This window comes from Mesoplodon bidens, assembly GCF_964165515.1.
Source record: "Mesoplodon bidens genome assembly, chromosome: 2".
Taxonomy (NCBI): Eukaryota; Metazoa; Chordata; class Mammalia; order Artiodactyla; family Ziphiidae; genus Mesoplodon; species Mesoplodon bidens.
The window spans coordinates 169,062,266-169,085,166 of record NC_138177.1 but is presented as its reverse complement, the minus strand read 5'-3'; the positions used below and the strand labels follow the sequence as shown (position 1 = coordinate 169,085,166).

General features: G+C 36.5%; 1 protein-coding gene across 2 annotated transcripts in view; it reads left to right on the top strand.

The window, feature by feature from the left end:
• The window catches only part of KDM1A (lysine demethylase 1A), a 64,460-nt gene that overhangs the window by 20,519 nt on the left and 21,040 nt on the right, over positions 1 to 22,901 (top strand). The window contains exons 3-9 of one of the 2 annotated variants that reach the window (XM_081226048.1): positions 2,654 to 2,713; positions 14,148 to 14,281; positions 17,104 to 17,182; positions 17,804 to 17,896; positions 18,783 to 18,889; positions 20,476 to 20,557; positions 21,604 to 21,698. In XM_081226048.1, the coding sequence (XP_081082174.1) occupies positions 2,654 to 2,713; positions 14,148 to 14,281; positions 17,104 to 17,182; positions 17,804 to 17,896; positions 18,783 to 18,889; positions 20,476 to 20,557; positions 21,604 to 21,698 (650 nt within the window). The remainder of the gene's footprint in view (positions 1 to 2,653; positions 2,714 to 14,147; positions 14,282 to 17,103; positions 17,183 to 17,803; positions 17,897 to 18,782; positions 18,890 to 20,475; positions 20,558 to 21,603; positions 21,699 to 22,901) is intronic. The other variant, XM_081226049.1, reaches the window with a different exon arrangement.

Below are 22,901 nucleotides of genomic sequence, written 5' to 3'. Positions count from 1 at the left end.
ACCACTAATAAAAATGGTGCTGTTTTCCGCTGTCTTTGGAGAAGTAAGAACCCTCAAAATACTCATGAGTATATTGTGATTAGAGAGAAAATAGCAACTTTACTTTCAAGCAGGTTATAACTATTCATCAATTCAAGAGACAAATATATTGTTCATTTACTTAATTGTAAGCACTTTTTGTTTTCCATCATTTCTTTCATGTTTATATCATCTTCTGCTTGGTTTTCTCCTGTTTCTCTGCTTAAGTAGTATTTTATAGAGTTTCATTTCTTTTTATTTTTTTTAATTTTTTTTTATTTTTTGCGGTATGCGGGCCTCTCACTGTTGTGGCCTCTCCCGTTGCGGAGCACAGGCTCCGGACGCGCAGGCTCAACAGCCATGGCTCACGGGCCCAGCCGCTCCGCGGCATGTGGGATCCTCCCAGACCGGGGCACAAACCCGTGTCCCCTGCATCGGCAGGCGGACTCTCAACCACTGCGCCACCAGGGAAGCCCTAGAGTTTCATTTCTTTTTTGACTTTCTGTTGCTATGAGAGATACCTTTTAAAAATCTTTCCAGAGTATTGAATATTTTCCATGTTTCTCCTACGTATTTTTATCAAAGGACAGTGTCTTTATAAGAATTTTGTTAGTACCTCTTTTCAAAAGCAGACAGCAAAAAAGACTGCCTTACCTTGTTGTAAAAGAGCAGCCTTGTTGACCTTTTGAGCACATAAGTCAGGGGTAAGAAATCCATATTTCTATTAAGAAAAAACATTGACAGGAAAAAATAAATCAGTACAGTAAATAGCATATTGTATGACATGTAGTGGGAGAAGAAGGAAAATGATAGAAATAGAAAGGGTATAATAATTCAGTCTTAATGACAAGCTTGAAAGTGTTTTTTGGTTTTGTTTTTACTTATTAAGAAGTGGTAAGATGCCATCATTAGAAGAGACTGTTGTTTGCATTCTTTCTTAAAGAAGCCAGAAACATAATTTGAGAAAGAAGAGCTATATTATTCCTAATGCCTAAATGTTCTTCTTGGAAACTCATTGTTTTCAGCCCCTTTCCCCCCTTCTAAAATAATAGCTTAATCTTCTGGTCTAGTTTGGTGCTATTTGGAGCCAAAGAAAATAATGACAACAATTTTTAACTCTGAAACTTTTTAACTCTGAAAGACTTTTAAATGAATAAATCCATAAGTTCATTAAGAATGAACATTTTTTAATTTAAACTTTAAAAGTAAAATTTTAAATGTACAGCCTGTATTTTTAAGATAAGTTTACAGATTGGATTTCATAATTGGAGTTATATCTCTTCATAATTATATGCCCTTTCCAAAGGCTGTAAACAGCAAATCATATACCTTGTACCTTGTCTGAGAAGCATAACCTTCTAGAACCTAAAGTACCATTTATACAAGAGCAATGTGAAATAATTTTAGGATGGGATCCTATTCTACTTTCAAAGCAGACCATATACCATCTAGCAACACATTATAATATTGTCAGAAATCATTTATGTATGAATACCTTCATATACTTAAAGATGAAAATGTCATTTTAAGTCTCACAGACCCGGGATCATTCTTGAAGTAAGGGAGCTATGTTAGGTTTACTTTCCTGCTGCCTTTTAACTCAAATGGTAGAATAATCAATCTGCTTTCTAGTTGAGATTCTTTTAGAATAAACTGTTTAATGAAGAGTATCCAGTTTTAGATCTTTGGGGGATGGTGTTTCATATCTTCCAAAGATCACACTGTAGTTTTCCCATAGTATATCAGGTGGTGAGAGGCTTAAGAGGATCATTGCATCTGTCTTGGTGACTGATTTTTGGAAGAGTCTGGAAGATGATCTATCCTAACTTTCTCAGGTTGAACTTTCAAGCTGTGATACTTTTCTTAAAGTTATTTCTGTACATTAATCAATGAGGAAAATTTCTTAGCAGGCTTATTGTGAAGCTTGAGGTAGAAGCTCCCCCACTATCTTGCCTGCTCCAGCCTTCCCCCTTGTGTTATGTCTATCTGCAGTACTTGGCATATGACTGTGAGGTGTTTTATGGTGTTTTAATTAAAGTGTTACTGAGGAAGCACTGGCATGTTCAGATCTGGCACTGTCTAGTATGTATAGTGAATGAAACTTCTTTTGGAACTGAATCTCTTAGTTATCATCCTTTCTTTGAAGTCAAGGGGAGAATTTTTCATTAAAATTATGTCTTTTGCTTGTTGTCTTATATATATTCTTTTTAGATAGAAAGGTAAAGTTAAAGAGACATTGAGCGGATGCTGAATTGTTGCAACTCCAGATCCTAGAGCCCATGTCACACCCACTCTCAGTCTAGCAACAAGTAGTAAAAGACATTTGGAATCCCTTTTCCCCCATCCAACCTTGACTATTAAGACTGACAGCAAGGATTTAGCAATTAGAAATACTGCGTACTTTGTTCTCCTACCTTTCAACAAGAATCAGCATGTAAAGTTAAAGTTTCCTGACCAGAATTTGGAAGACTATAATGTGACTCCCTGGGCCTTGATTCCAGAAGAAGGAGCTCTCTGAATATGCGTTTACTAGTTGGTGGTGAATTTGTGAATCGCCAACTATTAGGCCTTTATGTCCAGATATTATCTCAATTTATGGAGTAAGGTCCCTGAGTTCTCCTCTTTCCTTCCACAGGGCAAGCAGGAGGACTTCAAGACGACAGTTCTGGAGGGTATGGAGACGGCCAAGCATCAGGTGAGGGTGGCATTAGATGCTTGCCACTTAGCAAGAGCCGCCAAGTCAGGGTTTGATGCTTGCAAGTGTTTTTGGCTGTAGTACCCACATTTTAGCCAGAAGCGCAGGGGAACTTTAACCCACAGGACAGAGTAGTACAATAGGAGAAAGTGTAGCCAGAACAAAGGCAAGCAAAAACCTTTTGAAGTCCTCAGGCCGATCTCAGCCCTCCACTCTTCTTCATGTTTTTGAGGAGATGGCGGGTACTTTTCTCCCCAGCAGCCTTTATAGTAAAAGTAAACATGATATAAAACATAGACTTAGAAATCATGGGACCTTTACAAAGAAAAATAACTTTATACACAAAGGGGAAGCCATAGGCTGAAAAACAGGATGGAAAGGCATTCTAGGATTAGTCAGAGGAACTATGTGGGCAAGAAAAATGGTTGTTAAGTGGTATTGGATACAGTTTTTTCAGTTAACATTACATAGTTAATCATTTTGCAGTTTAAACATTTTCTCACATGAAAATTAATCTTTGTTAAAAAGTCTGCTTGAAGTGCTGTTTCTTTTCAGACCAAACTATGAGATTTTAACTTTTGGAACAAGTAAAGGGTTAAATGATTTATAGGGGCCTATCTGGAACAGTTAAAGTTTGTTCCAAGAATCCAGAGTTAGAATATCTGGATTTCATCATTTACCTCTTAAAGGATGCTATTGTGTGTGCCAGTGCTCAAAACTAGTTTATATATACATTTTGATAGACTTGGAATAGGTATCACTTTTGGAGTTTGTCACTTTTGAACTCTTAAGTCTACTTTAAAATTATTTGTTTATTATAGTTTGTACAGCAGGTCCAGGGAATATTTTGTATTTTACTCTCTTGGATCAAAAATAGTGCAATGTTAATACAGAAATTAGTACTTAGGGGATCCAGAATGTTAGAAGTAGACTTCTTTAAATGCTATTTGAAGGATTGGAGGTTGATAATCAGTACATGGTTGTCTTAGAGGAGTTAAAATTCTCATTCAGAGTCTATATCTGGCAGATAAATCTTCAAGAATGTTTTTCATCAAATGATGCACAATTGGATCTTCCATGGAACTGTTGAGGGTCAGGGATAGCCTTTAGAGCTTTAATCTTGAAGAAATAAATTGAGTTTTCTTGTTTCTTTTTGTTTTGTTTTTAAATGAGTAATAAATAAGTTTACTGTTTTGCTTAAGTAAACAACATGTTGTATTGCTGAAAGTAAAAGCAGACTTTCATATAGAACTGTGGTGCTACTGATTAATTAGTAATGTTAGTAGAACATGAGTTTTAGGTGTTTCCAGGAATGGTGGTGACTATTCTGAACCCTTCAAGGTCTCTTCTTTAGATTTTCACCTTGTCCAGAAGCATGCATTTGTGAGATGTTCAGTCAGAGTTAGAAACGTATGGTAATAAGTGATCAATGTTACTCTCTTAACAAAATCAAATGACCGTCATGAGTATCTTGGGACCAGGATCACATCTTGACTTTTAAAAAATCATATCAAGTTGGTGTTTACATCCTAAATCTTGAAAGTTAGAAGGGAACTTGAGGTCATCTTGCCTAGCTTTCTGCCTTCAAACAGGTGGTATTTGTATCACCCCTGTTTTATCAGGTCCTGAAACACAAAGTTAAATGACTCGACCAGGAATATACCCAGCTGTGGAGGAGTGAGAACCCAGAGGTCTCGTTTCTTATGCGTATACTATTCCTTACACCCTCCCTCATAGAATCATTTAAAGTGTGCGTTTACGCTAAAAATAAAAAATCTAAAGCATAAGAAATCATAGGATTCTCCTCTTTTTCCTTTTTCTCTCTTCTCCCCCTATTCTTTATTCTTGTGTTTTTAAACTCTTATAGGACTGGATATGGTGCATCTAAACTTAGTAATTTTAGGAAGTTTATATGTACGTCCTATCAGGCTCTTGTTTTCCCTCTTTAGCTAGAAATCTAATTGTAGTTAATTTTATCTACGTTAATAAAGGGGGAAAAAAGGCAGGAAACTCATGGAGGCCTTCTTTCTGTTGTTATATCTCTCTTACTTCATTCAAGATGCTACCTGTGTCATATCAGAATCAGGGGGGAAGTGATTTCATGGAATAGCAGTCCTATATACTCACTTCCCCCTTCCTTTTTTCTGCCTAATTGATATATCCGGTAAGGTCTAAATTAGTCCCTTAAATATTTAACTACTTTTACTGTGTTTTGAGAGAAAGCATGAGCCAATCAGACCATTAGAAAAGGCAATTATGCTTTAGTATGACTGCATTTTGAAAGGTGATGCTGGAAATTTCCTGTGTTAAGTGGTGAGAAAGAGGAATTGAACAGAGGGCAAGATTGGTATGTAGGTAGCCTTGGGGCTTTTAAAAACTTAAGGTAGCATCTATGGAATATTCTAAATTTCCAGAATACCAGACTCTGTTAAGTACCCACAAACACCAAAGTATAAAACTGTATTCCAGAGCCAAGTGTAAATACTTCTGAATTATATGTACTACTGCTACTTTTAATCAGGATATTATACTGAAGACAATTGTATTCTGTAAGGTTCTTCCCTCTAAAGGAGATACTTGAGTTAGATTATCCAGAGTGGTTTGTTAGTTCATTTTGAAATATTTTATAGAAAGAATGTTTTGATTTAGCTTCTGAGCAGTTTAGGTTCCAAAATAACATTTTTTGTTTCCTTGGAAAAAAGTTAGATTTTTTAATCTTGCACACTTTTCACCTTGATTTTGATAATGGTTTCCTTCTTTGAAATAATAATTTTCATCCCTAAAAACCAGAAGGAAGGCAATAATTACTGAGTTTTTAGGGACCATTTTTCATTTTTTTTAAAATTTATTTTTGGGCCTCCCTGGTGGCGCAGTGGTTGAGAGTCCGCCTGCCGATGCAGGGGATACGGGTTCGTGCCCCGGTCTGGGAGGATCCCATATGCCGCGGAGCGGCTGGGCCCGTGAGCCATGGCCGCTGGGCCTGCGCATCCGGAGCCTGTGCTCCGCAACGGGAGAGGCCACAACAGTGAGAGGCCCGCATACCGCAAAAAGAAAAAAAAAAAAAAAAAAAAAAAAAAAAAATTTATTTTTAAGAATAATTGGGTTTTTTTTTAGATGTTATATAGAAGAGATGGAGAACAGTGTTATTCCACATATACATTAATGTTACAACTTTTGGCTTCTTTAATTCCTTTTGTTAAACTTTTGATGTTTGATTCAAAGATAATTTAAAACTGTCATATGACTGATATAAAATTTCTTAATTGTTACATATTTCCCAAATTAGCCAACTATATTGGAGTGATTTCTGTTGATAAGACCACTTGGAATGAGGAACCAAATATAATGTAAAATTTAGTGCTCTTTCCCCACATGGTTTTTCTGGCTGTCATTGACAATAGTATTTTGCAGTAGGATTGATGTTCATTGACCACTTATTAAATATATATATAGAAGATAATATAGCTAAGAAAGAAAACTACCCTATTTTGGGGAGGGAGATGTAGAGTTTACAGAGTTCATTGGTTGTCTTATTAATAGTATACACTCATGAAATATACCAAGAAGTAAGCTATTAAGAGGTATTTGGTCCAAATACTCAGGATTATTGGGTAGATAATGCTTCTTATAAATGTGACATGTTTTGGGACTTGGCTTTCTTTTTTGTTTATTTATTTTGATTTGGGGGTACAGGACTGGGGACATCAAAGCTGTATAGTTGGGGCTTCCCTGGTGGCGCAGTGGTTAAGAATCTGCCTGCCAACGCAGGGGACATGGGTTTGATCCCTGGTCCAGGAAGATCCCACATGTCGCGGAGCAAGCCCGCGTGCAGCAACAAAGATCCAACACAGCCCAAAAATTTTTTAAAAGCTGTATAGTTTTAGAAACTTTCAAATTACTGAAATAACCTATATGTCTGATAGTCAGCATTTCTTCTTTTCATGCCTTAATTTCATGCTCACCCTCCACAATATGGCTATTACTGATTATTTTTTTCCTTAAGGAGTTAATTAATTCTCCTGACAGTCTTTAATTTTAGGTTGAGATTCATTAAATGTGAGGATTATTGATTTGACCTACTGTTGTGAATACAGTATTTGTGCCCTCATAATCTACTGTGAATGGATGAATTTTCCTTCTTGTCTCCAACAACAGTATTTCTTAATGTACAGCCCACAGTAGCATTAGACATTTTTGCTTAACCTCTTGTTAACCATTATTTTTTCCTAGATAGTGTTTGGATGTCTTTGTGGAAACAACACCTCAATAGCTTAGCTATAATTTTCTAAGTTACATCTTTACCTGCCTTCTTGTTCTTTTTTTTTTTTAAACATCATTATTGGAGTATAATTGCTTTACAATGGTGTGTTAGTTTCTGCTTTATAACAAAGTGAATCAGCTATACATATACATACATCCCCATATCTCCTCCCTCTTGCGTCTCCCTCCCACCCTCCCTATCCCACCGCCCCATCCCACCCCTCTAGGTGGTCACAAAGCACCAGCTGATCTCCCTGTGCTATGCGGCTGCTTCCCACAAGCTATCTGTTTTCCATTTGATAGTATATATATGTCCATGCCACTCTCTCACTTCGTCCCAGCTTACCCTTCCCCCTCCCCATGTCCTCAAGTCCATTCTCTACCTCTGTGTCTTTATTCCTGTACTGCCCTTAGGTTCTTCAGAACCTTTTTTTCTTTCTTTCTTAGATTCCATATTATATGTGTTAGCATACAGTATTTATTTTTCTCTTTCTGACTTACTTCACTCTGTACGACAATCTCTAGGTCCATCCACCTCACTACAGATAACTCAATTTCATTTCTTTTATGGCTGAGTAATATTCCATTGTATATATGTGCCACATCTTCTTTATCCATTCATCTGTCGATGGACACTTAGGTTGCTTCCATGTCCTGGCTATTGTAAATAGAGCTGCAATGAACATTGTGGTACATGACTCTTTTTGAATTATGGTTTTCTCAGGGTATACCCAGTAGTGGGATTGCTGGGTTGTATGGTAGTTCTATTTTTAGTTTTTAAAGGAACCTCCATACTGTCTATATCAGTTTACATTCCCACCAACAGTGCAAGAGGGTTCCCTTTTCTCCACACCCTTTCCAGCATTTACTGTTTGTAGATTTTTTTGATGATGGCCGTACTGACTGGTGTGAGATGATACCTCATTGTAGTTTTTGTTTGTTTGTTTGTTTGTTTTTGCGGTACGCGGGCCTCTCACTGTTGTGGCCTCTTCCGTTGCGGAGCACAGGCCCCGGATGGGCAGGCTCAGCGGCCATGGCTCACGGGCCCAGCTGCTCCGCGGCATGTGGGATCTTCCCGGACCGGGACACGAACCTGTGTCCCCTGCATCGGCAGACGGACTCTCAACCACTGCGCCACCAGGGAAGCCCCTCATTGTAGTTTTGATTTACATTTCTCTAATGATTAGTGATGTTGAGCATCCTTTCATGTGTTTGTTGGCAATCTGTATACCTTCTTTGGAGAAATGTCTGTTTAGGTATTTTGCCCATTTTTGGATTGGGTTGTTTGTTTTTTTGATATTGAGCTGCATGAGCTGCTTGTAAATTTTGGAGATTAATCCTTTTGTCAGTTGCTTCATTTGCAAATATTTTCTCCCATTCTGAGGGTTGTCTTTTCATCTTGTTTATGTTTTCCTTTGCTGTGCAAAAGCTTTTCAGTTTCATTAGGTCCCATTTGTTTACTTTTATTTCCATTTCTCTAGGAGGTGGGTCAGAAAGGATCTTGCTGTGATTTATGTCATAGAGTGTTCTGCCTAGGTTTTCCTCTAAGCGTTTTATAGTGTCTGGCCTTACATTTAGGTCTTTAATCCATTTTGAGTTTATTTTTTTGTATGGTGTTAGGGGGTGTTCTAATTTCATTCTTTTACATGTAGCTGTCCAGTTTTCCCAGCACCACTTATTGAAGAGGCTGTCTTTTCTCCACTGTATATTCTTGCCTCCTTTATCAAAAATAAGGTAACCATATGTGCGTAGGTTTATCTCTGGGCTTTCTATCCTGTTCCATTGATCTATATTTCTGTTTTTGTACCATACTGTCCTGATTACTGTTATCTTTGTAGTGTAGTCTAAAGTCAGGGAGCCTGATTCCTCCAGTTCCGTTTTTCTTTCTCAAGATAGCTTTGGCTATTTGGGGTCTTTTGTGTTTCCATATAAATTGTGAAATTTTTTGTTCCAGTTCTGTGAAAAATGCCATTGGTAGTTTGATAGGGATTGCATTGAATCTGTAGATTGCTTTGGGTAGCAGAGTCATTTTCACAATGTTGATTCTTCCAGTCCAAGAACATGGTATATCTCTCCATCTGTTCGTATCATCTTTAATTTCTTTCATCAGTGTCTTATAGTTTTCTGCATACAGGTCTTTTGTGTCCTTAGGTAGGTTTATTCCTAGGTATTTTATTCTTTTTGTTGCAGTGGTAAATGGGAGTGTTTCCTTAATTTGTCTTTCAGATTTTTCACCATTAGTGTATAGGAATGCAAGAGATTTCTGTGCATTAATTTTGTATCCTGATACTTTACCACAGTCATTGATTAGCTCTAGTAGTTTTCTGGTAGCATCTTTAGGATTCTCTATGTATGGTATGTCATCTGCAAACAGTGACAGCTTTACTTCTTTTCTGATTTGGATTCCTTTTATTTCTTTTTCTTCTCTGATTGCTGTGGCTAAAACTTCCAAAACTATGTTGAATAAGAGTGGTGAGAGTGGACAACCTTGTCTTATTCCTGATCTTAGAGGAAATGGTTTCAGTTTTTCACCATTGGGAACTATGTTGACTGTGGGTTTGTCATATATGGCCTTTATTATGTTGAGGTAAGTTCCCTCTATGCCTACTTTCTGGAGGGTTTTTATCAGAAATGGGTGTTGAATTTTGTCTAAAGCTTTTTCTGCATCTATTGAGATGATCATATGGTTTTTCTCCTTCAATTTGTTAATATGGTTTATCACATTGATTGATTTGCATATACTGAAGAATCCCTGCATTCCTGGGATAAACCCCACTTGATCATGGTGTATGATTCTTTTAATGTGCTGTTGGATTCTGTTTGCTAGTATTTTGTTGAGGATTTTTGCATCTATGTTCATCAGTGATATTTGTTTGTGACATCTTTGTCTGGTTTTGGTATCAGGGTGATGGTCACCTCGTAGAATGAGTTTGGGAGTGTTCCTCCCTCTGCTGTAGTTTGGAAGAGTTTGAGAAGGATAGATGTTAGTTCTTCTCTAAATGTTTGATAGAATTCGCCTGTGAAGCCATCTGGTCCTGGGCTTTTGTTTGTTGGAAGATTTTTAATCACAGTTTCAATTTCACTGCTTGTGATTGGTCTGTTTATATTTTCTATTTCTTCCTGGTTCAGTCTTGGAAGGTTGTGCTTTTCTAACAATTTGTCCATTTCTTCCAGGGTGTCCATTTTATTGACATAGAGTTGCTTGTAGTAATCTCTCATGATCCTTTGTATTTCTGCTGTGTCAGTTGTTACTTCTCCTTTTTCATTTCTAATTCTATTGATTTGAGTCTTCTGCCTTTTTTTCTTGATGAGTCTGGCTAATGGTTTATCGATTTTGTTTATGTTCTCAAAGAACCAGCTTTTAGTTTTATTGAACTTTGCTATTGTTTCCTTCATTTCTTTTTCATCTATTTCTGATCTGATCTTTATGACTTCTTTCCTTCTGCTAACTTTGGGGTTTTTATGTTCTTCTTTCTCTAATTGCTTTAGGTGTAAGGTTAGGTTGTTTATTTGAGATGTTTCTTGTTTCTTGAGGTAGGGTTGTATTGCTATAAACTTCCCTCTTAGAACTGCTTTTGCTGCATCCCATAGGTTTTGGGTCATCATGTTTTCATTGTCATTTGTTTCTAGGTATTTTTTGATTTCCTCTTTGATTTCTTCAGTGATCTCTTGGTTATTTAGTAGTGTATTGTTTAGCCTCCATGTGTTTGTATTTTTTGGAGTTTTTTTCCTGTAATTAATATCTAGTCTCATAGTGTTGTGGTTGGAAAAGATACTTGATATGATTTCAGTTTTCTTAAATTCACCAAGGCTTGATTTGTGACCCAAGATATGATCTTTCCTGGAGAATATTCCATGAGCACTTGAGCAGAAAGTGTATTCTGTTGTTTTTGGATGGAATGTCCTATAAATATCAATTAAGTCCATCTTGTTTAATGTATCATTTAAAGCTTGTGTTTCCTTATTTCATTTTGGATGATCTGTTCATTGGTGAAAATGGAGTGATAAAGTCCCCTACTCTGATTGTGTTACTGTCGATTTCCCCTTTTATGGCTGTTAGCATTTGTCTTATGTATTGAGGTGATCCTATGTTGGGTGCATAAATATTTACAATTGTTATATCTTCTTCTTGGATTGATCCCTTTATCATTATGTAGTGTCCTTCTTTGTCTCTTGTAATAGTCTTTATTTTAAAGTCTGTTTTGTCTGATGTGAGAATTGCTACTCCAGCTTTCTTTTGATTTCCATTTGCATGGAATATCTTTTTCCATCCCCTCACTTTCAGTGTATGTGTCCCTAAGTGTGAAGTGGGTCTCTTGTAGACAGTATATATACGGGTCTTGTTTTTGTATCCATTCAGCCAGTCTGTGTCTTTTGGTGGGAGCATTTAATCCATTTACATTTAAGGTAATTATTGATATGTATGTTCCTATGACCATTTCCTTAATTGTTCTGGGTTTGTTATTGTAGGTCTTTTCCTTCTCTTGTGTTCCTGCCTAGAGAAGTTCCTTTAGCATTTGTTGTAAAGCTGGTTTGGTGGTTCTGAATTCTCTTAGCTTTTGCTTGTCTGTAAAGGTTTTAATTTCTCTGTCAAATCTGAATGAGATCCTTACTGGGTAGAGTAATCTTGGTTGTAGGTTTTTCCCTTTCATCACTTTAAATATGTCTTGCCACTCCCTTCTGGCTTGCAGAGTTTCTGCTGAAAGATCAGCTGTTAACCTTATGGGGATTCCCTTGTATGTTATTTGTTGTTTTTCCCTTGCTGCTTTTAATATTTTTTGTTTGTATTTAATTTTTGACAGTTTGATTAATGTGTGTCTTGGCGTGTTTCTCCTTGGATTTATCCTTTATGGGACTCTCTGTGCTTCCTGGACTTGACTGACTATTTCCTTTCCCATATTAGGGAAGTTTTCAACTATAATCTCTTCAAATATTTTCTTAGTCCCTTTCTTTTTCTCTTCTTCTTCTGGGACCCCTATAATTCGAATGTTGATGTGTTTAATGTTGTCCCAGAGGTCTCTAAGACTGTCCTCAATTCTTTTCATTCTTTTTTCTTTATTCTGCTCTGCAGTAGTTTTTTCCACTGTTTTATCTTCCAAGTCACTTATTTGTTCTTCTACTTCAGTTATTCTGCTATTGATTCTTTGTAGAGAATTTTTAATTGCATTTATTGTGTTGTTCATCATTGTTCGTTTGCTCTTTAGTTCTTCTGGTCTTTGTGAAACGATCCTTGTATTTTCTCCATTGTATTTCCAAGATTTTGGATCAACTTTACTGTCATTACTCTGAATTCTTTTTCAGATAGACTGCATATTTCCTCTTCATTTGTTTGGTCTGGTACGTTTTTACCTTGCTCCTTCATCTGCTGTGTGTTTCTCTGTCTTCTCATTTTGCTTAACTTACTGTGTTTGGGGTCTCCTTTTTGCAGGCTGCAGGTTCGTATTTCCTTTTGTTTTTGGTGTTTGTCCCTAGTGGCTAAGGATGGTTCAGTGGGTTGTGTAGGCTTCCTGGTGGATGGGAGTAGTGCCTGTATTCTGGTGGATGAGGCTGGATCTTGTCTTTCTGGTGGGCAGGACCGCATCCGGTGGTGTGTTTTGGGGTGTTTGTGACGTTATTATGATTTTTGGTAGCCTCTCTGCTAATGGGTGGGGTTGTGTTCCTGTCTTGCTAGTTGTTTGGCATAGGGTGTCCAGCACTGTAGCTTGCTGGTTGTTAAGTGGAGCTGGGTCTTAGCGTTGAGATGGAGATCTCTGGGGGAGCTCTCGCCATTGCTATTACGTGGGGCTGGGAGGTCTCTGGTGGACCAGTGTCCTGAACTCGGCTCTCCCACCTCAGAGGCACAGGCCTGACATCTGGCTGGAGCACCAGGGCCCTGTCAGCCACATGGCCAGGTACGTGGGGAGTTTCTTGCCTTTTGGGATGTCTGAGGTCTTCTGCCATCATTCAGTAGGTGTTCTGTAGGAGGTGTTCCATGTGTAGATCTATTTCTGATGTATTTGTGGGGAGGAAGGTGATCTCCACGTCTCACTCCTCCGCCATATTGAAGGTCTCTGCCTTGTTCTTTTTATTCTCCTAATCTTACTAATGCCTTTCCTTTAAAGTTGCTTCCATTATCAGTGCTTCCAACTTCTTGTTTTATGTTCTTTAAAATGATTAAATATGGGTAACTGGTGCCTATCTTGTTACTTATATAATTACTTCAGTGGTATTGAAGTTTAAAACTCTTTAAATTGTTTCTTGATATGTTCAGAAGCTGATGGAAGTATATATTTGTAAGATCATCTTAGAAAGAGAGCGCCAAATCAGAACCACTAGACCACCAGGTAGAGATCATCTTAGAAATAAAAGTAAAATATATGTGAATGTTTCTAAGGACATCTTATAAAGATGTACTTAACCATCAGCTTATAAAAATATCAATTTAATACCCAATTTTAAGAATTATACTTGTTATATAAGTCATATATATACTATGTATATATATTACTATGTAGTATATGCAGTAAAATATTTTACTTGCAATATGTGTAGTAAAGCATTTCTAATGTTTCTGCCAAAAAAGGCAAATTCCTTGCTTTCTTTTGTCTCTTCATTGTAGTCTGCTTAGTTTCTCTCACTGCTTGCCAGCACTGAATTATGAGAACTGATGGATGGTGCCATTTATGAGATCATGTGTTGGTTATTAAACCTTAGAGTCCTCTTCATGTTCCGTGCTGTAGTCCTAAAAGAAGGCATGTGATTGTGTTTTTCACTCCATAGTCTCTTTTGCTTTCTTGTTAGTGTATTTTCCTTTACTCTGGTTCTTTAGTTTTAAAATTTATTGTATATTATCAATAATGCTAATTTTAATTAGAGTATCCTCCAATATTTTAAAGTTTTTTTGTGGATGAAGAAAATATTCTAAATGCCTTGTGCTTTATAAGGTATATTGTTTCACTCATTAGTAAACTGAGTTTTGGAATGTTAAGCTCAAAAGAATGACTAAATCCTAAGGATGTTTCAGCTTTTGAGCAAATTGAAAGTTTTTTTAAAAAAGGAGGTGAGATCAGTCTGCAAATAAGGCAAAGCTTTACAGAGGTTCTTCAGGCAAGAAAGGAGTTTGAGGCATAATCATTATCCCTAGTTTTGTATTCACTTGCACTTTTCCCAGAAGTCCTTTGCTTTTCTTTGTTAGGTGTGGAGGGTGCAGCTTTCCAGAGTAGACTTCCTCATGACCGGATGACTTCTCAAGAAGCAGCCTGTTTTCCAGATATCATCAGTGGACCACAGCAGACCCAGAAGGTTTTTCTGTTCATTAGAAACCGCACAGTAAGTTTCCAATCAGCTTTTTTCCACCTGAATTGTAAAAGGTTCATATTACTTTTATATAGAATATGGGGGGAAAAATAGAGAGGAAAGAATTTTTAAGTTATCTGTAATACTATTATTCCGAGATAACCACTGTTAAAAATTAGGTTTTTTTACCTCCAGGTATTTTTTTAAACGTATATTTAATTTTTGTTTTTACAAAATTGAGATCCTACTTCCATGCATTCTTGGGATCCTTTTCTTTCCTCATAACCTCATAAACACACAATAAGAATCTTTATAAACTTTTTTTTTTAGTATACGTTAAAAATAATCACTTTGTCTTTCCTTCCCAGGGTAAGAGAAACCCTTACTCTGTTCTACTCATCTGGTTCATCTTCCTCCTCTGGCTAAATGATTGATTTTAATGTCAGCAAAATATTTTTTTGTCTGACAGTTGGGTCATACTTTAACTGTTGGGCATTTAAATGTCCATTTTTGCTTATTATAATGAAGCTCTGAACAGATTTATACATTCTTGACTCTTACCTCTGGTTATTTCCTTAAGATAGAGTTCTAGAAGGAAAAGTACCTGGTCAAAAAGTATGAACGCTTTTAAAGATTTGATACATGTCAGATTGCTTCCCAGAGAGGCCGACCCAGTTGACACCCTCATTACCCTGCCCTGTTTTTGTGATTAAAACGATGATAATCTGTGCTGCTGTAGTAGACCAAAATCATTTCATTTATTTTCCATTTCTTTGATTACTTAGACTGATTGCTTTTTCACATTTATTAGTCATTTGTATTTCTTCTGTGAATTTTTCTTTAATGTCCTTTATTCATCAGAATTCTTTGTATACTATTCAGAACATATTCATTGTACTCTGGAGTGATACAAAGTAGAAGAAATTCATGTTGTAATTTCAGTTATTTTGGATATAGCTCAGAGATGTCTTTTTAGCCACCACTAACATCTTTATTTTGACCATTACATTGCAAAACTACTGCTAAATTTGGATTGTTAAATGCCATTCATCTAGAGTGATTGGTAGGTTTTTGTAGTCCAGAATAAAGGTTCTTTTTTGTGAAGGAAAATAGGATGATTTTTTTTAAGTGAATGGAAAATTCTTAATGTGCATTTCTGAGGCTGATTTGTCTTATAATTGAATCAGCTTCTGTGTGTAGCATGTCAACATTTGTTCTAAGTGAATTTCAGACAAAATTGTCATTTTTTTGTTTCATCCTGAGGGGAGTTTTTACTTTTTACTCGAATTTGAGTGGTGGATTTATAGTGATCTCTGTTTTCTCTGATTCATTACCTGTGACCAGAAATCCAGATTTGGGGAAGGACTAGCCCAGGTTAGAGTTGTGGTCTCTGGCTGTAAAATGGAACTTAAGTCATTCTTTCCTGTAAGAACTGTGTCAGTTCTCTCGTGTTAAACTGCATCTTTTGCTTCCAGATTTTAAAACCATAACTTTAGGATTATTCAACTAGAACCTATGACCTGACCTTTATATTATAAGATGGAAGGAGGAAGAAGGGTTGTGTTGAGGGGTGATGGACTTGGGCCCACTGTGTGCTTGAGGAATTCCATTTTCCTTTGACAGTGGCCATAGAGAAAAGCAGACAGTCCATATGGATTTGGTCATATCTCTTTGTAATTGAATTTATTTACACTTTTTTTTTTTTTTTTTTTTGCGGTACACGGACCTCTCACTGTTGTGGCCTCTCCATTGCGGAGCACAGGCTCCGGACGCACAGGCTTAGTGGCCATGGCTCACAGGCCTAGCCGCTCCGCAGCATGTGGGATCTTCCCGGACCAGGGCACGAACCTGTGTCCCCTGCATCGGCAGGCAGACTCTCAACCACTGCGCCACCAGGGAAGCCCTGAATTTATTTACACTTTAATTCCTTCTTTGAAACTTGCTTATGGAGCAGTCTTTATTAACTTTTAGCTAAGACGTAAATATGATGGTATTCAGCTGGTCTTGCATTTTGCAGATATATATTCAGTTTGAAAAGAATTCATGTTAGAGCCCATTGATTGTACCATAATATTTTTTATTCCTCATCTTACTGCTTTTTCAGCAGTATTCAAAATAATTGACTCCTCCTTTCTTAAATACACAGCTCCCTTAGCTTAACACATTATTCTAGTTTTTCTCCTGCCTCCCTGGTTGTCTTCTCTGAATGCTTTATAGCCTTATCCTTAACAACAGGCCACTATGTGAACTGGCTAGAGTTCCTTAAGGTCCTCTCCTCTCTCCCCTGTTCTTTCCCACTAGGAGCCCTCTTCTACACACTTGGCTTCAGTTATCACCCATAAGCAAGTGGCTCTAAACCTAAACTCTCCTCTGAACCCCAGCTATGTATCTAGATGCCAGTCTTTCATGTCTTCTTGTTGTCTTGAAACTTAACTCATTATCTCTTATTTCAGTGTCCCTCATTCAGTGAATGGCATACCAACCCATTTATTTGTGCAAGCCCAAAACTGAGGAGTTATCCTTTGCACACACACCTCTCCACATATCTGATTGATCATTTGATTTTGTATCTACTCAGGATCTCTGGAGTTATCTAACCCAGGTTTAAATTCTTGTTGCTCCTCAGCTGTATGATCTTGGCAAGTTACTAGGCAGGCTAAATTATCTCCTAGCTTCTTTAATAATTCACTCATTTGACATAGTTTTGTGTTTCATTAGTTTCTTTGTCAGGAATATAAGCCTTACTGTTTCACTGAAAGGAAAACCTATATTTGAGGCCTTAAAAAGATATTTTAAAGTGGTCAAATGGTATATGTCTATTTGATTGTAATACAGTTTCTATCATTTAAATACAGTTGCAGTTGTGGTTGGATAATCCAAAGATTCAGCTGACCTTTGAGGCTACTCTCCAACAATTAGAAGCGCCTTACAACAGTAAGTAGTGTGTTCAATAGGACTGGTTTTGAACTGGATTTGAAAATGGATACTTCCTTCCAGAAGCTCATGGTTCCTTGATAATGAATTTGATAATGAATTTTCATCTTCTTGTGCTATGCAAAAATGAGCCTTGCAGCAAAACTATTTTGTGTGTAATTGTTTTTCTGATTTTTTAATTGTGTTAACAGGTGAGTGAGTTCAGAGATTGCTAGTAATTTCTCCAGACCTATGTTCCAGGTTTAATCCACATAGTACTTTGGTGGCATTCAGTTGGCTGTCTATCTGGCTTTCTCATTTCCCACTTGCCACCAGCAGGCTTGTAAAGTTTTTGCCAAAATAAATGAGCATAATACTACTTTTTAAAGGGTTGGTTTTGTCCTTCATTTCATCTGTAATGGGATGTCATTTTTAAAAATTCAAAATTATGTGATATGCATTTTGGACTACCACACAGATGAATAGTTCTAAGAATCACTTTTCTAAAGGAGTCACATGACTTGAAGCTTATAGAAAAGATGAATAGAATGACTTCATGATGGAGAAACAGAAGAAGAGTTAAGAGTTTTCCATTTAAAGTGCTAAAAAGATAAACATGTTTTTAAATTCATTTTTCTGTAGGTGATACTGTGCTTGTCCACCGAGTTCACAGTTATTTAGAGCGTCATGGTCTTATCAACTTCGGCATCTATAAGAGGATAAAGCCCCTCCCAAGTAAGGACCTGGCCAATGAATTTTATGGTTTTAAATTAGGTTCCAGGAGGCTTTTTAGCATTTTATTTTGATTTCTAAATCCATATTTAGAGTCAGAATATTCCCAAGTTTATCTTCTTATAAGTCAAATTTAAAGTAAAATCTCTTTGTAAATGTGAATTTCCTATAATTTCTGGTTTGATAAATACTTGGTAAAAGATACTGAATTTCCAATTTATGAAAAAACAAAAGTAAAATTTATTAAAAATGAAAAAAATCAGTTATAAAGTAAGAAGTTTGTTTTCACTCATTAACCAATTCTTTAATGCAATGCTAAAGGTTGCATTTTTATTTTTTAAATGCTTTTTACCCCTTTCATAGTGTCTGGATAACATCTGCCAGGAATCAGAATATAGGGATATTTTGAGAATTAATACATCTATCTACCTATATATTTATAATACATTTATATTTATGCTTTAATAATTTTTCATAAAAGGAAACTAAAGGCTACAGAAGTAGAGCTTAAAGAAAATAGCTTTAAGAATCGATTGGTTGACTGCTCAAATTGTCCTAAGTATAATTGTGAGGTAAATGTGGGAGATTATTCATAATAAATTAACCAAGGGTCGCAGATGCTGAAGCACATGGCCGAGGTAATGAGAAAGTAAATCTTAAGATAAAGGATTTCATTTATGAATTTTCAACATTGAATTAAAGTTTATAAATTTCAGATATTTGCTAATTTGTATTCATTTAGTTTTCATATTTTGAAAATAACTCTGAATTGTTACTTTGTGAGACGTCATAACATGTTAAGAACCTAAAAATTTTCTTGAAAAAAAATGACAAAAACTCTTAAACCTACAACAAAGTATTTTAATATTTGTTCATTTTTTAATTTTAGCTAAAAAGACAGGAAAGGTAATCATTATAGGCTCTGGAGTCTCGGGCTTGGCAGCAGCTCGTCAGTTACAAAGTTTTGGAATGGATGTCACACTTCTGGAAGCCAGGGTAAGAATTTTATTTTGGGTTTAGAAGCCCAGCCTAATGGAAATATGGTAAGGAAATTATCTGTTGCAAATTAAGGAATCCTACAAATTGAACTAAACCAAACTGATTTAAATAATACTCAAAGTATTTTGACAGTGTTAACTACATTGGATAAAGCATTTTTGACAGTAAAACTTTGAAAAGTGCTCAGGGAGTATTTAGAGTTTATAAATAATCCATATAGCCCTTTGATGTATATTTTCAGGTCATTGTTTCTTGGCAGCTAACTTTCAATTTGGGGGCTTTCTCAGACATGCCCTTTACAGGATGCAGTTATTTTTAGTGGTGGGACAGAGTGAATTGTATTCTGTTTGATTGTAAACAGAAAGGAGTTGGTTCTCAGACAGCAGCCATCTTTTACAGCCTGGTGAAGCCGAGATATTGGCTCCTTATCATTAGTCCTAGAGAGAGAAATGGAAACTGAAAGTGAATGGGGATGATGGCACAGAATGGAAAAAAAGAACATCCCATTAGGATGTTACTATTCAAATCATTTTCATGAGTAATTTTTGAGATTTAATTATTTTTCAGTGGCTTAAAGACCTCCCTTGACTCCTACCATTTAAAAAAAACAAAAACAAAACAGCAAAACACTTCTCACGTAACCTAAACAATCTAATATTTTATAAAAGCTTTCAAAATGTTTTGTGCAGGGCAGTCTAAATTGCTTTTTACAAATTCCTAATTTTTTAAAATGTTCTTTTCAAATAGAGTATGGGGAGATCAAAATTAAATAATTCCTGATACAGTCTTACTTTAATATTTTATTCATTAATTCAGAAAACATTTGTGTGCCCTCTGTCTCCTATGTACAAGGAATACAGCAAGGAATAATGGGATCATTATGATTCCTACCCATGTGTGCAGGTTTTTGTTTTGTTTTGCTTTTTTTCATTTGTTTGTTTGGAGTTTACAGAGTACTCTCATGTAATCCATGACTGAAGTACCACTGCAGCTCAGTAAGATTTCCCCATACTTGAAAATCTGCAGTCAGCAAAGATAACACTTGGGCCTGTGTAGAAATGAGAGGTATTGTCAACAGTTCATGCTCAGTAGACACTCTGCCCTTGGGCATGGGGCTGCACTGGAGAGGCATTTGTCAGAGAAGTCATATATCAAATCATTCACAGCTGACTTTGACAATGTGGGGCAAGAGCCAGAACATGATGGTAGAAAAATGGCCTTTAGTGTTGAAATTTGTGAACAAATATTTTCTATGTGAGTGGCCCTTGCTCAGCCTGTACAACTGGTGTTAGAGACATTAGGGTAGGTGGCTAATAGAACCAGTAACTAAGTATGTCTTCCGGGTGTCAAATTGTTTCCTACCTCACATCACTTAATTCTGTTCCTTTTATATGTCATTCATTACCTACCACTCTCTCAAATAGTTCAAGTTCATTTGCTCTTTGTGCTCACATCGTACTCCATGTAAACTCTAACTACACCTTTCTTTTTAAGTTATCAAAGAGCCCTGAGATGGTACCTTGCCAGGTTATTATGGTTAAACTAGAATTTATGATTTTAGCCATTTAATTTCTGAAAAACAGGATCGTGTGGGCGGACGAGTTGCTACATTTCGCAAAGGAAACTACGTAGCTGATCTTGGAGCCATGGTAGTAACAGGTCTTGGTAAGTAGTTCTTAGTTTTGTGCTGTAATACAAGGTCTGAGACTCATAAAATTGTTTAATCTTACATATATATATATATATATATATATATATATGTATGTATGGTTTTTTTTTTTTTTTTGGCTGCGTTGGGTCTTTGTTGCTGCACGCGGGCTTTCTCTAGTTGCTGCGAGCGGGGGCTACTCTGCTGTGGTGCGCGTGCTTCTCATTGCAGTGGCATCTCTTGCTGTGGAGCATGGGCTCTAGGTGCACCGGCTTCGGTAGTTGTGGCACACGGGCTCTAGAGCGCAGGCTCAGTAGTGTGGCGCACGGGCTTAGTTGCTTCGTGGCATGTGGGATCTTCCCGGACCAGGGGTCAAACCCTTGTTGCCTGCATTGGCTGGCGGATTCTTAACCACTGCGCCACCAGGGAAGTCCCTGTTTAATCTTTTAAAGCCATAGATACAATTTTTAAATATATTGGTTAGGATACTGTTCTCAGTATTAGTGAGAGGTAAATTGACAAATAGTCTTCCTGAAAAGATACATCAATATGAGCATAATTTAAAATGTACATAGATTTTAACCTAGCGGATCCAGTTCTAGAAAATTTTCCTAAGAAAATAGACAACTGGACGGTGATGTAGCAGAATGTTAGAAACCACAAATTAGAAGATTAAATTATTATAGAATGAGAACTGTGCAGCCACTAAAAATTATGTAGCTGCATATTAACATGAAATTATGTCCACATTTGTTGCTAAGTTGAAAAAAGATCACAAAACAGTGCATGTGTTATGATCCTTTTGTATGTATATGTCTGTAATTTTATGCACATAAAATCTAGAAGGGTCTGTAATGTTAACTAATTTTTGGTAATAGGTAATGTTTTGCTTTCTTCTTTATGCTTAACTTAAATAGTTATTTTACTTTGGGCATTTTGTTGATATATAATTCATGTACCCTAAGCTTTGTTATTTTAAATTTTGAGTAAATATATTTTTGCATTGAGGTTTTTGTTCTCTTTTCATAGGTATGTTGAATTTAATTGTTGGAGTTTTTTCTAGGAGGGAATCCCATGGCTGTGGTTAGCAAGCAAGTAAATATGGAACTGGCCAAGATCAAGCAAAAATGCCCACTTTATGAAGCTAATGGACAAGCTGTAAGTTGACAACAAACTACTTTTCACAATTTCTTTGGTTCAGTCGAAAACAGTTTTGGAGAAATATGTGAATGAATATACACACATATAAATATGAACTGAGAGTAGAAATGATGTGACATTATTGTGATTGTTTCTTAACTCTGAGCTATATAGGAAGGGGTTATACATGCCTGTTTAGGCATTTATCTTTAAATGCTTAATGAAGATTAGGCTAGCTAGGCTGTTAAGTTTTTTAGTTTTTGGTGGGCTAATAGTGAAATGGTGGTACTAACCTGATGCTTAGATAGGTTAAAGTGTTTGTTGATCAGAGGCATAGGAGCTTCCTATGGTTGGTATGGTAGTAGCATGGAAGTGATATTCAGTATGGGAGAGTGAGAGTGTTTTAACAGCTGTATTACAGGTTATGTAAGTCAGTCCTAATTTTTAGGGGTCTGTGAAACTCAAAAGTTTGTATTCAGCAGAATTTTTGCCAACTCCCCTGTTAGGAGTGAGGGAGTCTACAATTCTCAGGCTATAAACACACTATCATCTTTATATTTGAAGGAAGGGAAAGCTTGCTATGTATATGGCAGTTTAGCCAACTGTTATTAAAAGTGGTAAGATTCCAACTCTAGAATTTTGTGTGATAGGTCCCATGGGACATCCTCACCTTTTCCTGTCTACTTTTAGGATTTATGCAGTTCATATCAGAGAAGTACAAACTTTTAGGAAATGTTTTGGTTCCCATCCCCACCATTCTGGATCCATATTTCCTCCTTTCTACAAAGTAGAAAGGAAAAGGATGAAGTAGAGGTTAATTCAACAATCCTATAAACTTCTATTTACCCTGCAAAGACCTGTAAAAGATAAAGAGATAAGACAGTCCCTGCCATGTAAGACCCCACAGTCTGATGGTACTTGTACACAAATAATTATCTTTTCCCACCTTTTTATTATAGAAATTTTCAAACATATACAAAAGTAGAAAGAGTACTATAATGGACTCCCATTTTTCCAGTCTTACTGAGAGCAGGGGAAGTGACATGACCAGATAGGTGTTTTAGGTAGATAGACAGTAATTTAGAGAATTGAATTGAGGAAGCAAGGTCTCTGAAGTAGATATTACATTAGTCCTCAAGAAGTAATGGAATCCAAACCAAAGATTATCACTGATCTTTGAGACGCTATCTTTTTCTTTAGACTTTCCTGAGTGTAGAGCAG